At 45.2% G+C, this 13,672-nt stretch overlaps 1 protein-coding gene and 1 non-coding gene across 2 annotated transcripts in view; both read left to right on the top strand.

Moving 5' to 3' along the window:
- The window catches only part of LOC149348104 (uncharacterized), a 39,848-nt gene that overhangs the window by 18,204 nt on the left and 7,972 nt on the right, over positions 1-13,672 (top strand). Inside the window, exons 7-11 of the mRNA XM_089587927.1 lie at positions 2,285-2,363; positions 4,933-5,097; positions 8,945-9,026; positions 11,203-11,370; positions 13,067-13,141. Of these exons, the coding sequence (XP_089444053.1) occupies positions 2,285-2,363; positions 4,933-5,097; positions 8,945-9,026; positions 11,203-11,370; positions 13,067-13,141 (569 nt within the window). The remainder of the gene's footprint in view (positions 1-2,284; positions 2,364-4,932; positions 5,098-8,944; positions 9,027-11,202; positions 11,371-13,066; positions 13,142-13,672) is intronic.
- On the top strand, positions 8,654-8,725 carry TRNAL-CAA (transfer RNA leucine (anticodon CAA)). Its single transcript has one exon. It is a non-coding gene; the product is annotated as a tRNA-Leu (tRNA).

Genomic DNA, 13,672 nt, shown 5'->3' with positions numbered 1-13,672 from the left:
CTTGAAAAAGCCCACGCCTCAACAGCTGGAAAACTTAGAGTAGCACTCATCCATTCTTGCTCGACAGCAGGATGGTTTTTGACTTGCAAGGAGGCATGCCTCGCCACTAACTAGAGCGAGATAATTTTTATACTAGCAAAAGCTCGGAGTGATTCTTCAACCAATAACTATGTGCAACGCTTCGTTTATGACACAGGCAACATTCATGGGCGGTTGAACTGAGTAAAAAAAAAGTTTATTTATTTATTTATTTATTTATTTATTTATTTATTTATTTATTTTATTTCGATGCACTGAGGGTCATTGCAGGTATTACATGAGAGGGATGCATCGAAGAAAACGTAATACATTTACAGTATAAAATACAAAGGGCTGAACACCAGAATAAGCAAGGTAAGAAGCCAGGTATAAATTAATAAGAGAAAGGAAAAAAATTGGCTTGGAACAGGTTCTTGAATAGTAACAATAAAATACACATATAGCAGGATAGGCAAATAAAGTAGTTCAGAAAAAAGAACAAAAATTTCTACTTCAGAAGTTAACGTAACATGGCATCTAATGTTTCTCAGAGTCCAGCGACCGACACACACCCACCGAAATAAACAAAAAATAGTGAACCAAGATTCTAAATATGACAAACAAACTTTTTGAAAGAATGGTGTTTGAGAAAAAACCGCAACACTAAAAGGAAGCAAATTCCACTCTCGAATAGCCAGGACCAAAGGTGAGTATTTGTGTCCTTCTGTTCTAGTGAAAATGTGTTTGTCTTGATGTGATCTGCACGAGCCAATGTGTGCAGTTCCAGGAGATTATGTGAACATACAATTGGTGTGTTGCCATGGTAGATTGCATGTATTGGCGGTAGCAGGTAACATGTTTAGACCTTTTATGATAAGTAGTGGCTAGGTCCAAAGTGCTTTCATTGTGGCCTGGTAAAAAATTGGGCATGGAAAAGAAATCATTTTGGTGGCCAGTGTAGGGAAAGTGCTTTTTAGGCGAACACGTCCATTGTTCACAGTTTCTGCTATGTCTCTACCAGTAGTGAAATCTTGTGCCAAGCATAAATTAGGAGAGAAGTTGAGGCATTCATTGAACTAGAGCTTAAAAAATGCACCGCAGCACTGCAGAATGCCGCCAGCAACAAACTTCACGCATCGGGTGTCTGGGTGGCCAAAAACCACAGGAGGTCAACCAGTAGGCCTGTGCAAATATTCGATAATTCCGAATATTGGGGCAAGTAGTAAAGTATTCAATTCGATCCGAATGTTTGATGTTGAGAATCTGGAAGTATTCATCTCAAGTGAATTGCGTTTCTGGTACGCTTGCTTTGTGTGGTCTCTGGCCGGCGTACGTTCTCCTGGATGGTAACACAGCTCGTGCAGCCAATGCCCACATCCGTACCTCCCAGGTGTCTGTGCCCATGCAACCACGGTGCACACGTGCTGTAATTAGCACAGTGGCATGCATCAGTAGAGACTTGGCACAGCGCCATCCATTTCCAAACAACTGGCTGGCACCTGGCACTGTGTGGCACCTTTTGGATCTGCTTATGCACAGTGGCTCCCCATGGAAGCGGATTGTGGTAGTGGCTACTACGCTAATTATCTCTAATCCGAAAACACTCGGCTCCGTTGACTTCCGTAGACAGTTTGATTTGACTGCAGCTGTCAGACCAGCTCTTCTTCGCATGCATTTCGCTACTCAAGCACAACAGTGCAAGCATGAAAGGGCAGGAGGCACATGGAGATGGGTCCCCCCTTTCAGACTCTTCCTGGCTCAGGGTGGCACTTGATGTGCAGGCACGTGTGTGTATGATTAGCAGGTGTTCGTGGAGTCTCCACTTAAAAGCAGCAGCTACACAGTGACACGGTCACAATTGAGGCCAGCAGTCGGAGGTCCCACAGATAGGTCGCGCACCCTGCAAATATACATCAGCTCCGCATGTGTATCAACTCTCCAAATTTCTGGCGGCCATTTTTACACGAATTTGACACAGTTGCAATAAAGCTTTAATGAAAATTTATATTTTTTTTGCGTGTCATGCCCTGCTTGTATGCCTGCTTGTAATGTTCAACATTTTTGTATGCCAAAAGTATAATACTTGCTTCGAAATTATTTAGAACAAAATTACTATTTGCTTTGAATTCGTTTAAAAAAAAAAATTAAAAATTCGCACAGCCTAGGAAAAAGAATTTTTGTAGCATCATCATGACTGTTGTGCTGTGTTCAGTTGTAGACTAGTAATCAGCTGAAGAGGATGCTGATGTGCTGCCTTCTTCTTTAGGCCTGTTGCTGAAGGTGACGCTGGGGCAGCTGTCTTCTGCCAACAGAACAGAGGGCGCCACTGCTGAGGTCATTTGGAGGTGAGGTTGTGAGAGCTTTAACCCTTTATCCTTGTGCGACAGCGGGACACGTGTCCCTTCAAGTGCTGGCAGATGGAAAACAGTGCATCTGCGTACACTATTTTTACTTTCTGAATACTATCAAACAAACCATTCAGTGCATTTTTCGTTTCGTTAGTGGGCCTCCTTAGTGTTCTGTATGTTTTTGCAAGCTCAGGTGCACAGTTTGACGAGATTCATCTTGGAGGTAAAAAAAAAATATTTTGAAGAATTGTTAAGCTTTTGAGTCTTTCCCGCCAGTCATCTGCCTCATACTACTTCTTGGAGCAGTTTTCATATCCAATCCTAGTTGTGTTAGACTCCTTTGTTTATTGACCTCTGCATCAGAGACAAACTAGAACCATACACAGAGACAAACTAGTACTAGCAGTGCTTGAGCTGTACTAGTTGGTGATAGTACAGCAAAAACGTAATCAATTCGGCCCCCATTAATTTAGAGATTAGTATAATTTGCCTCCCTGCTCCTTCCCACCAAAAAATTTGCACTGTCTGTGGCAGCAAGCTCTCTCGGTAATTTGGAGCGAAATTATGTGCACACCGGTTAATTTGGAGTGGCAGCACTGGTGTTCAGCAGAAGGTACTTGGAGCATGCATTACCATTACCATTTTTCAGGAGCCAGAAACCGTCCCTCAATCCGGAAACAGTGCTGTTATACGTTCAAGGGGGGATTTCAAAGCGTGCATCGCTGCACTTCTGAGGTGACCGCAGCAGTGGCCTAGTCGTTTGAGCATCCGCCTCGCATGCGGGAGGTACGGGGTTCGATCCCCAGTGCCGCCCGGGTACCCACCGGTGATGCAATGGGTACAAGCTTTCCCCTGGTCTGGTGCTCTGCTTCTTTAGGGTGAAATGCTTGGGAAATGGGTCTTTGGCCCCACCTTGAGTAGAAGAAAAAAAAACCTTGTGTCATCGCACTCTTTGGCCACAGAAGCCTTTGCACCATTAAATCACTTCTCAGATGAGGATGGCATAAATCAACTTTATGATGATCTGGGCATTTCTTCCAGTCCCTTGAAATCTGAATCAATGTGGTTCTACTAGCCGTCATGTTATTTTCAATTGCCGGTCGTGTGTCAGTTCATGGATCTCAATCTGTTACTCATTTTCCATGACCACATTACCGGTTGCATGCTGTTGTGCTGTGCAATCAAACGGTACATTTCTGTGCACATCGTGTTTTTTTTTATATTGTGCTGAGTCAGTCTGTTTTATTTCAATGGTGAAAATTAAACATTATCTTGAAGAGAATAAGGGAAATGTTTGCGTGTTTATCTTCTTCTAAAATATATTATTCATATGAACAGATATTTTATATTAGATTCGATATTGCAAGGAATTTTTCCTTCAGATTCGTACTCATTTGCATTAGAAAATTTCAGTATTCGCAAGCCCCTAAATAAAATAATTGTTCGTGTGCCATTTTTTTGTTGTTCATTGGACGGTTTGGCATTTGGATAACTCGGACATTTCTTTAACTATCCTCAAATCGGAGTCAACGAGGTTTTAGTATATTCCATGATGGCTCAACAACACAGCCAGCAGAATGTACGAAGAGCAAGAGTGCTATTGGATGAGTGCCTGTCCAACTACGTTCATGTATTCATCTGTACTGTTGACTTATCCAGCTGTTTTGTGCTTCTGCATGCCATGCAGTTGCCCTTAAAGGGACACTGAGGAGAAATTGAAGTTGGCTTGTATCGACAGAATACCAGCTCCAGATTACAAAAACGCCACTCATACTGACAACAAATCTCCTGTAACGTAGAAAAGGGCAAGAACCAAAGTACAGGTATCGCCGCCACAGGCCAAACTCGCAAGTACAAGCGTGAAAACGTCATAGGACAAAACAGTGTTGCTGGAACCAATGGTTCTAGCAACACTGGAACACGAGAAGCCACGAATCACTGAGGCGCAGCCAGTGCATGCGCAAATCTCCTTGACGTCGCCAGATGGCGCCACGTACCCGGCAGCTACGCGCGCGCCTGCAGCATCGGGACGAATCAGCGCCTGCTCACCGGCGGTAGGCGGGCTCCCGGTATTCCGCTAACGGTAGCAAGGTACACGGTATGCTAAAGGTGTCTATCTGCGAGAACTTCATTGACGACTTCGAGAACGGGATCCATCGTAACGCTGGCAAAACACCGGTGCAAACGTAAACGAAGCGGCGGTAGCAACGGCCGCAATAGCCGATAGATGCCTTCAAGGTGCAGCCGGCGGTAGCTTTCTTTTCGGCTGCTGCTAGGCCGCACTGCTGGCCGCCAGAAATCACGTAGTCTACGTTACGTCATGTGCACGTCATGTTTCACGTCACTTAGTCCTGTGTCGTCATAGGAGAGTCCCAAGTTTGAATCAGAGCGGCGGGAAAAACTTTTTCTTCTTCGAATCCAAATTTCTTAGAAATAAATGCATCTTTCGCTGCCGGCCAAGTGGCAACAAAGCCATGAAATGCCAAACTATCGGATTTTGCTTTAAAAAAAAATATTAATAGAGCTCTCCTCACTGTCCCTTTAATGTCGTGATCATTGAATGCAGCAAGGGCAAAGCAGCTGGCGGTGATGGTCTCCGACTGGTGGTGCTCCAGGAGGACGAGGAGCCCTCGGTCATCCTCGCCTGGGGTCAGGGCAGGCTGCTCAAGCTGGCTGGGAGCACGTACCGCCAGGAATGGAGCACCGACCTCAAGCTGGACTCGCCCATCAGGTACGAGGATGCAGCAGGCTGGTTCGTTGCACTTAAAGGTGCACTGAAGAGGATTCTGAACTTGTCTTTTTGCCGCGGGAACTCGATCGACACGTTCCTAGCATTCTTAGAAACAGTGACTTATTGCCCTGTGTGGCCGATTTCTCCAATTAAATCGAATTAACGTCCGGCTCCCGCCTTTTTTTTTTTAATTCTCCCTCGTACGGTGGGCGGAGTCGACCAACGCGTGGAGCGCCTTTCACCCAGTCCCGTGGAGGCTTTGCTTTCGATTTATTTTGTTTTTTAGGTTTCCATGAATAAATAGTTTCATTCGCAGATAATATAGCCGCAAAATAAGCCCGAAGAAATAGAAATACGCGCCGACTATTTGCTACTACGGACTACTACGTATTACTCCGCCGATGGCAGAGCGGCAAGCCGCCACGGGACTGGGTGAAAGGCGCTCCAGGCGTTGGTCGACTCTGCCCACCGTACGAGGGAGAATTTAAAAAAAAAAGGCGGGAGCCGGACGTTAATTCGATTTAATTAGGGAAATCGGCCATACAGGGCAATAAATCGAAGTTTCTAAGAATGCTCGGAACATGTAGACCGAGTTCCCGCGGCAAAAAGACAAGTTCAGATTCCTCTTCAGTGCACCTTTAAGGCTGTTCGAGGTGCTATGGCACACCGATTAATGCTTATCGTCATCTTCAGCCCAACTACTATGTACTCTGCAGAACAAAGGCCTCTCCCGTATGTCTCAGATCAACCCTGTCCTGTGCCAGCTGTGGCCGCGTTATATCCCACTAACTTCCTGATCTCATCTGCTGACCTTACTCCACACCCTGCTTCGCTTGCCCCCTCTTGGAATCCACTGCGTTGCCTGGGGGAACATGGGTCTTAGAGCATTTTTTTTATTTACTGACCAAATGCAATGAAACTGCACAGACTTATTCAGGTTTTTCTGCTAATTTCAAATATGAATTTGTTTATTTCTAGGCCAATTATTCCTGAGATATTAATATATATCATGCCATTGTCTGCTCAAACAATATAAAAAAATGGGCCACCAGAAATTTAATTTCAGTATGAGGGTAGATACTACAATGTGCGAGGAATGCAGCGCTGGAAGCAGTTTTCAGTTTTTTGTCAGTGTGAACAATTGGCCTAATAGTTAGTTTCATGTGTGTTCTGGCACTGTATGTCTGGTTAACTCACTTGAAAACTAACTATTAGTCCAATTGTCCACACTGACAGAAAACTGAAAACTGCTTCCAGCGTTGCATTCCTCACACATTGTGGTATCTACCCACATATTAAAATTAAATTTCTGGTGGCCCATTTTTTTTTTGTATTGCTTGAGCAGACAATGGCATGATATATACTAATATCTCAGGAACTAATTGGCCTAGAAATAAACAAATTGCATATTTGAAATCGGCAGAAAAAACTGAGTAAGTCTGTGCAGTTTCATTGCATTTGGTCTGTAAATAAAAAAAAATGCTCTAAGACCCATGTCCCCCCTTAACGGACCATCTGTTATCTTGCCTTCACATCGCATACCCTACCCATACCCGTTTCCCCTCTTGATTTCAACGAGAAAATGATGGCAATCACTTTCGCTGGATGTTGGCTAGAAATTCACTGCATAAGAAACCCCGGGCCTTATGCGAAGATTGTACGCACAGTGGTGTGCAATGTTTTGCTGCTGTTGTTTTTGATGTAGTCATGCTGAGTGTGTCTGGCAACATTCAATATGCGGTCTGAGCTTGCTCGATGAAGTGCTGGGCACATTTAGCTTGCACTCGGAAGGAAAGGGCCTCTGGCAGTGCGTATCACAGCATGGTCCATTGGTATTAGAACACAGGCCACAGTACAGTCACCGCCAGTGTGTTGTAGCTCATAGTAAGCTTGACTGAACATTCTTGGACAAGCTGGCGTGAAACGATGGAGGTGCAGCCAAAAAAAATTCGCTGTGGCTTAGCTTGGTTAAGCCCAGTAATTGCGAAAGCAATATCTGTACGTACGCCATGGTACAGCTGGTAGTGTAGCTGGTGGTGGTGCTTGTTGTTAGACTTGTGGTGATGCATCGGTTATATAATCCAAACCAATCCAATCCCATGCAATCCAATCCACTCCACTGTAATCTAATGTAATGTAATCTAATATAATCTAATCTAACCTAATACAATACAATACAATCCACTCCTATCCAGTTCAATGCAATCGAACCTAATGTAATCTAATCTAATCTAATCCAATCTAATGCAATCAAGGTCAAATGAAGGTCAGTGGTGGTCACTGCCGCGGCACGATGGTAGTCACCGGCCGCAGCACGGCAACGACGTGTTAGTGCAAGTAGTATTGCTTTCGCAATAATATGCTGGTGCTGGCTCCACGCTGCCGTGACAGTACACTAACACGGCACAGGAGTGACACCCACATCCTGTTTCGAGTGCAGTGACCCTGTCAGTGTAACACTTCTGAAGGGCACATCTCGGCTCTCCTTGCGCAGAAAATGCTGATATATTTGTGCGGTCATCTGTGCTTCGTGGCATTTTTATCTCATCATCGGTTTGTGGTAGCTGCAAGCAGTTTTCACTTGCTTCTCTGTCACTGAAGAGCAGTTTTTCCGCGACTGTACATAAACTTTCTGTCCTCGCATTCTATCAGTTACAAGTACAGTTGATTAAGCAGACAAGGAAAGGGGAATGAGGGGCTTGTTATGAATATGAGAGAAGCCAACAGCCACAGAAACCAAGGGGCACAGGGGATTTTTAATTTATTTATTTATTTTGTGGTGTTGATCAATTTATAATATTACTGAATATGTTATCGCTTAAAGCTAATTGATTAGAAAAGCAGAAGAAAAAACAACCACATGCCGCCGGTGGGATCCGAACCCACGACCTCCGAATTACGCGTCCGGTGCTCTACCACTGAGCTACGGCGACGGCTGTCAAACATTCTGCTTTTGGAGGTATTTATGTTTACAAATAACCTAACCTGGGTGACGCTGGTGAACACTCCCAAGGTTAGGTTATTTGTAAACATAAATACCCCCGAAAGCAGAAGGTTTGACAGCCGTCGCCGTAGCTCAGCGGTAGAGCACCGAACGCGTAATTCGGAGGTCGTGGGTTCGGATCCCACCGGCGGCATGTGGTTGTTTTTTCTTCTGCTTTTCTAATCAATTAGCCTTAAGCGATAACATATTCAGTAATATAAATTGATCAACACCACAAAATAAATAAATAAGTAAAAAAAATCCCCTGTGCCCCTTGGTTTCTGTGGCTGTTGGCTTCTCTCATATTTATAACGAGCCCCTTATTCCCCTTTCCTCTTCTTCTTAATTGCTTAACGAGGGCCTCGGTTCTGGCAGCCTTGATGCCTTAGGAAGCATAAGAGGGTTCTCACACAGCTTCCACCCTCGCCGTTCGAAGACGTTCTACGTCACATCAGCGGTAACTCAGGACGTGCTACGTCCGCCGCTTAAGAACGTGGGTGGCGCTGATGAACACTCTCAAGGTTAGGTTACTTGTAAACGTAAGTACCCCCGAAAGCAGAAGGTTTGACAGCTGTCGCCGTAGCTCAGCGGTAGAGCACTGGACGCAAAATTCGGAGGTCGTGGGTTCGGATCCCACCGGCGGCATGTGCTTGTTTTTTCTTCTTCTTTTCTAATCAATTAGCTTTAAGCGATAACATATTCAGTAATATTATAAATTGATCAACACCACAAGATAAATAAATTAATTAAAAATCCCCTGTGCCCCTTGGTTTCTGTGGCTGTTGGCTTCTCTCACAAGTACAGTTGATGTACTTGTAACATGCCTCATGGCCACTGTGTCTGGCTTGCCGCATCTCTCTGCAGGAGCTTTGTTGCTGGCCACTTCACGGCATTCAGCATGTACGAGCTGTTTGTCGTTTCCGACCATGGCACCCGTGCCACCCTGGTGAGTGTCTCCAGGTGTCCTTCTTTCTTCTTGTACTTGGGGCTCTTAGGAGAGTGCCAAATAGGGAAACTTTAGCTGGAAACTGGTCTCTCAGTGCCTGTTAGTGGCAGATAAGAGTTACGCCGCCGCGGGGGCTCAGTGGTTATGGTGCTCGGCTGCTGGCCCGAAAGACGCGGGTTCGATCCCGGCCGCGGCGGCTAGAATTTCTTTGGAGGAGAAATTCTAGAGGCCCGTGTGCTGTGCGATGTCAGTGCACGTTAAAGAACCCCAGGTGGTCGAAATTTCCGGAGCCCTCCACTACGGCGTCTCTCATAGCCTTAGTCGCTTTGGGACGTTAAACCCCACAAAACAAACCAAACCAACCAGCAGATAAGAGTTGAAATTTGTTTCATTGCGTATTGGAGAATCTGCAGGTTATCAGAGCAGCAGTGAGGCCTGTTGTGTTAGGAGGATGGTGCTGTGCTGTGGTGGTCGTTCTTCTGAGGAGTAAAATTGTGTTTGCACCTCTTCTGAAGAGTAACAACGTTTACTGCTAGACCTTCGAGCTAAACATGCTAGTGCGCTGCTGCGGTGGCTTAGTGGTTATGGGGCTTGGCTGCTAGCCCGAAACATGCGGGTTCAATCCCAGCTGTAGCCGTCGCAATTTGATGAAAAGCAAAATGATGGAGGCCCGTGTCTTGTGCGATGTCAGTGCACGTTACAGAACCCCAGGTGGTTGAAATTATCCGGAGCCCTGCATACGGCGTCAATGTGTAACACATGAACTAATGGTGCCATAAACATTGCCGTGGGTGCAAAAGTTAGTTGCCTAAACTTCAAATCTGTTTTTCTCGGTTGTTTTTGTAGCGTGCACTCAGCTTTATGGTGCTTTTTTCTTCATTGCTCTTGAGTGACAATGACAGATTTGATTGTCGAAACGTTGGCAAGCACCCTGAGTTTTTCTTTCCTTATTCGCTTTACAGATTTGAAATGAACATAAAAGCTGATCAAGAAAATTTTAAGACCCGCATTCTCTCTTAAATCACATTTTGATGGCTCTGAGTAGCAACATGCTCCGAACTTTTGTTACCATGTACAAGAGATCAGTTTGAATGTAAGTAAAGCACAATAATTTGTGGTAGTCTTGCCAGTAAGCACCTCTGTCGAAGTCGGAGCAGCTTGTGAGGTGTGCTGTGGCGCATGACCGTGTCTTTCTCTTGGCTGCAGAGTAAGAATGCACAGAGAAAACTAGCAGTGGTACAAACTGACAGCTCTGTGGCTTCGCATAAAAGGTAACAAAGTGCCATTGAAGGCGCATCCTGTGGTACCTCCTCATAGGGCTTGCTGCAGCATGCTTTGCTTTTTTTTTTTTTCAGAGCTAAATAAATGCCTGTTGGGGATTAAAAATGCAGAGATGCTAAAACTGCTTGGAGGTAACTGTCTTTCATACACCGGAATAAAGTCTTGAAAGTCAGTCATGTGTGATTAACAAAGACATTGATGATATTTTGCGTTGATGCATGTCAGATGAAGAAATCTTTGAGACCCTCTGTTCCAAGAGGAAGGAACAGACAAGATGTAAGAAGTTGGTTGGTTTATGGGGTTTAACGTCCCAAAGCGACTAAGGCTATGAGAGACGCCGTAGTGGAGGGCTCCGCAAATTTCGACCACCTGGGGTTCTTTAACGTGCACTGACATCGCACAGTACACGGGTCTCTAGTGTTTCTCCTCCAAAGAAACTTAACCACCACGGCCGGGATCGGACCGCCGTCTTTCGGGTCAGCAGCCGAGCACTGTAACCACTGAGCCACTGCGGCGGATGAAGATGTAAGAAGTCTCCTGGCTTGAAAAGAACTAACAGTGTTTGTTGTGCAGGAGGTAGAAAGATAACAAATGGCTGTGTAAAGGATTGGTGGGGTTGAATTAGGCGATGGAATAAATACGCAAAGAGTGTGACTGTGTAGGAAGTGGAAGAAAGTGCTGTGTTACTAGTGTCCCAAACATCACTGCCGCATGGTACCTGACGTCCCTGAGCTTCTTGAAGCTCCTTGGAAGTATACACGACACGTGCTGCACTAGACAACGGAGTTGGTCTTTCTTCTTAAAAAATACTTTCTCTGAAAGTGGCTCAGTGTTCGTGCCGTCTTGCATGACTGCTTCTGCCCGTGTCTTCCTGGGCGACCCCGTGGACGAGCAGTTCCAGTTGCTGAGCGCATCGACGGGGCACGTCAGCTGGCAGATGCAGTACGAAGGCTCGGCGGCACGCGTGGCACACCTGGTGCCAGCCATCTCGCGTTACGTCGATGGCGTGCTCATCAAGGCCACCAGTCGGCTGGAGGCCAGTCAGCAGGACATCGACCTGTGGGTCAGTTCATTGCATCCAACACTGCCAGACTGGCTCATGGCTGTGTTCAGTGCACTTACATTCAGGGTTCTCAAACGGCACTCTGCACAACACCAGTGTTCCTTGTAGTGCATTCTGGGTTCCCCCATCTTTAAAAGTGCAGCTCTTGAGTGTGACATGGACCTCAGCTTAAGGGGGGAGCCTGGTCTTGAAAAGAAAATTTTATTAATCTAGTTATAGTTATGAAATTTTCGGGCCACATGTATTTTTGTGCTCTGATTTTAGATATGCCATTTAATTTCGTGTAAAACAATTCCTTGAGCACTTGTGCAATTTTTATGCGAGTATTTTGTGGAAAGTTTTGCAGAAAATTTGCTGCAGGAAAAGAAAATTTGCTGCAGGAAACTTGCTGAAATGCATGCCATTGGGTTCTCTTGACACCAAGGAATGCAATAAGGGTAAAATTATCATCCTGGCTATCATAGAACTTGAGTTATAGGGTACTGAAGCTGCCCCTTCAGAAACAGGAATAGTACACATTTTCCTTCTCATTTCTGAAGCGACAACTTCAGTACCCTATAACTCAGGTTCTATGATAGCCAGGATGATAATATTACCCTTATTGGCTTCCTTGATGTCAAGAGAACCCAATGGCATGCATTTCAGCGAGTTTCCTGCAGCAAATTTTCTGCAAAACTTTCCACAAAATACTTGCATAAAAATTGCACAAGTGCTCAAGGAATTGTTTTACGCGAAATTAAATGGCGCATCTAAAATCAGCGCACAAAAATACATGTGGCCTGAAGATTTCATAACTGTGACTTCATTAATAAATTTTTTTTTTAAAGACCAGGGTCCCCCCTTAACAGGCAGAGTGATGGAAGCATGGCGATAACAAAGCGAGCACGAGGAGGAAAGCAAAGGAGGAGGAGGGTACACTGAGAGTGCAAGGAGGAAGTGAGAGGAGGAGAGACGAGAGGGCAAGAATGGTGTTACGCCGCGGCGACTGCTGCGAAAACAGCCACCTGAGCACAAGCTCAGCAGTGGCGGTGCCAAGCTGTTGATTCCTCGCGCTGTGCCGTTGACCAAGGCCAAGCACCGCCACTATTCGGTGCTGTGTGTTCCGTCACCGATTGCCTATGGTTCAAGTACTTCAACAGCTGCACTCAAATTTCGCATTACCGTCGTAATCATGGAGTGAATTTTTTATCACCCACTTTATTGCGGGACTTAACGTGCTGTAACTGCCCATAGGTGGGCTCTTTCACCGAGCAGTCAGCCATTATTGTTTTTTGTCATATATATTGAGGGGCCATATGTCTGCATGCTCTTTTGTTTTCTCATGCGTGTCATGGAAAAAGGGGCAGAAGCCAAGAAGTGCAGTTTTTCTTCATATGTTTTGAAAGCTGTTGGGGCTCCCTGAAGCTGGAAAAGACTAAGTGCCCCTGATAATTACACTTGTGGACACTTCACATGCAGAGTTATTGCCCAGATATGACGCTTATCTTTCCTCTTTAATGGATACAGGTATGACTTCAGCCAGTCATCTGTTTCGTCATTAATTTCTACTCCCCTTCCCTTTGTGGGCGTCGTCTGCTGGAGAATCTCTTCGTACTGCATTCGCCATGGCATTGATGTAGACATGCATTGCAAGCACAGGCTTCTTTCAGTGCTCTTGTGGACTCACCTTCCCCCCCCCCCCCCTCCCACCCAACAGGTCAAGAAGTTGCAGGAGCCCAAGTACGCCCACTACCTGGACACGTTCCATGGAATTCACGACTACGACCCACAGGTTAGTAGTGCACACGTGTTTCTCCGAGCAAAGTAAAACTGGAAAGCAGTGGAATCAGTGCAGACAGATAGTGTGCTGCTTTATTCTTCATTAGAAAGAAGAAAAATTACCTCTGGTAATTGTGCATGTGTCATTTTAAGTAAACACTGGCCAGTTCCTTATTACCTCACCTGTATGGAGCAATGTCTCTAAACCTTGGTTTATCAGATTTTCGTTGTGGACTTTCCATCTAGGAACTAGGTACGAGTGAACGACAACAGTTTGTTGTTGCTTTCACTATATTCTGTAGCATCTGTTCCCATGGCTATCCATGACCAACAATTTCAGCTGTGGACACCAGGGCAGTTTGCCAAGGGCAGCAATTAGGGAGAGGTCAGGGAAATGCGGCATCAAAATTTTGCTGGTAAAATAGAAAATAGGGCATCATGTAGTAATCAACGTACCTTAATTAGCATACTGATCCTAAAAACTTGTTTATAATACGAGTTTTTTTTAGCAGCATTTCAGCTAGTCAAATTTCTGCTTCTTATT

The sequence above is a fragment of the Amblyomma mixtum genome, chromosome 4 (genome assembly GCF_055824585.1).
Source record: "Amblyomma mixtum isolate Tamu chromosome 4, ASM5582458v1, whole genome shotgun sequence".
Classification (NCBI taxonomy): domain Eukaryota; kingdom Metazoa; phylum Arthropoda; class Arachnida; order Ixodida; family Ixodidae; genus Amblyomma; species Amblyomma mixtum.
Note: the sequence above shows the minus strand (reverse complement) of the source record. Positions and strands in the feature narration are given on the sequence as shown.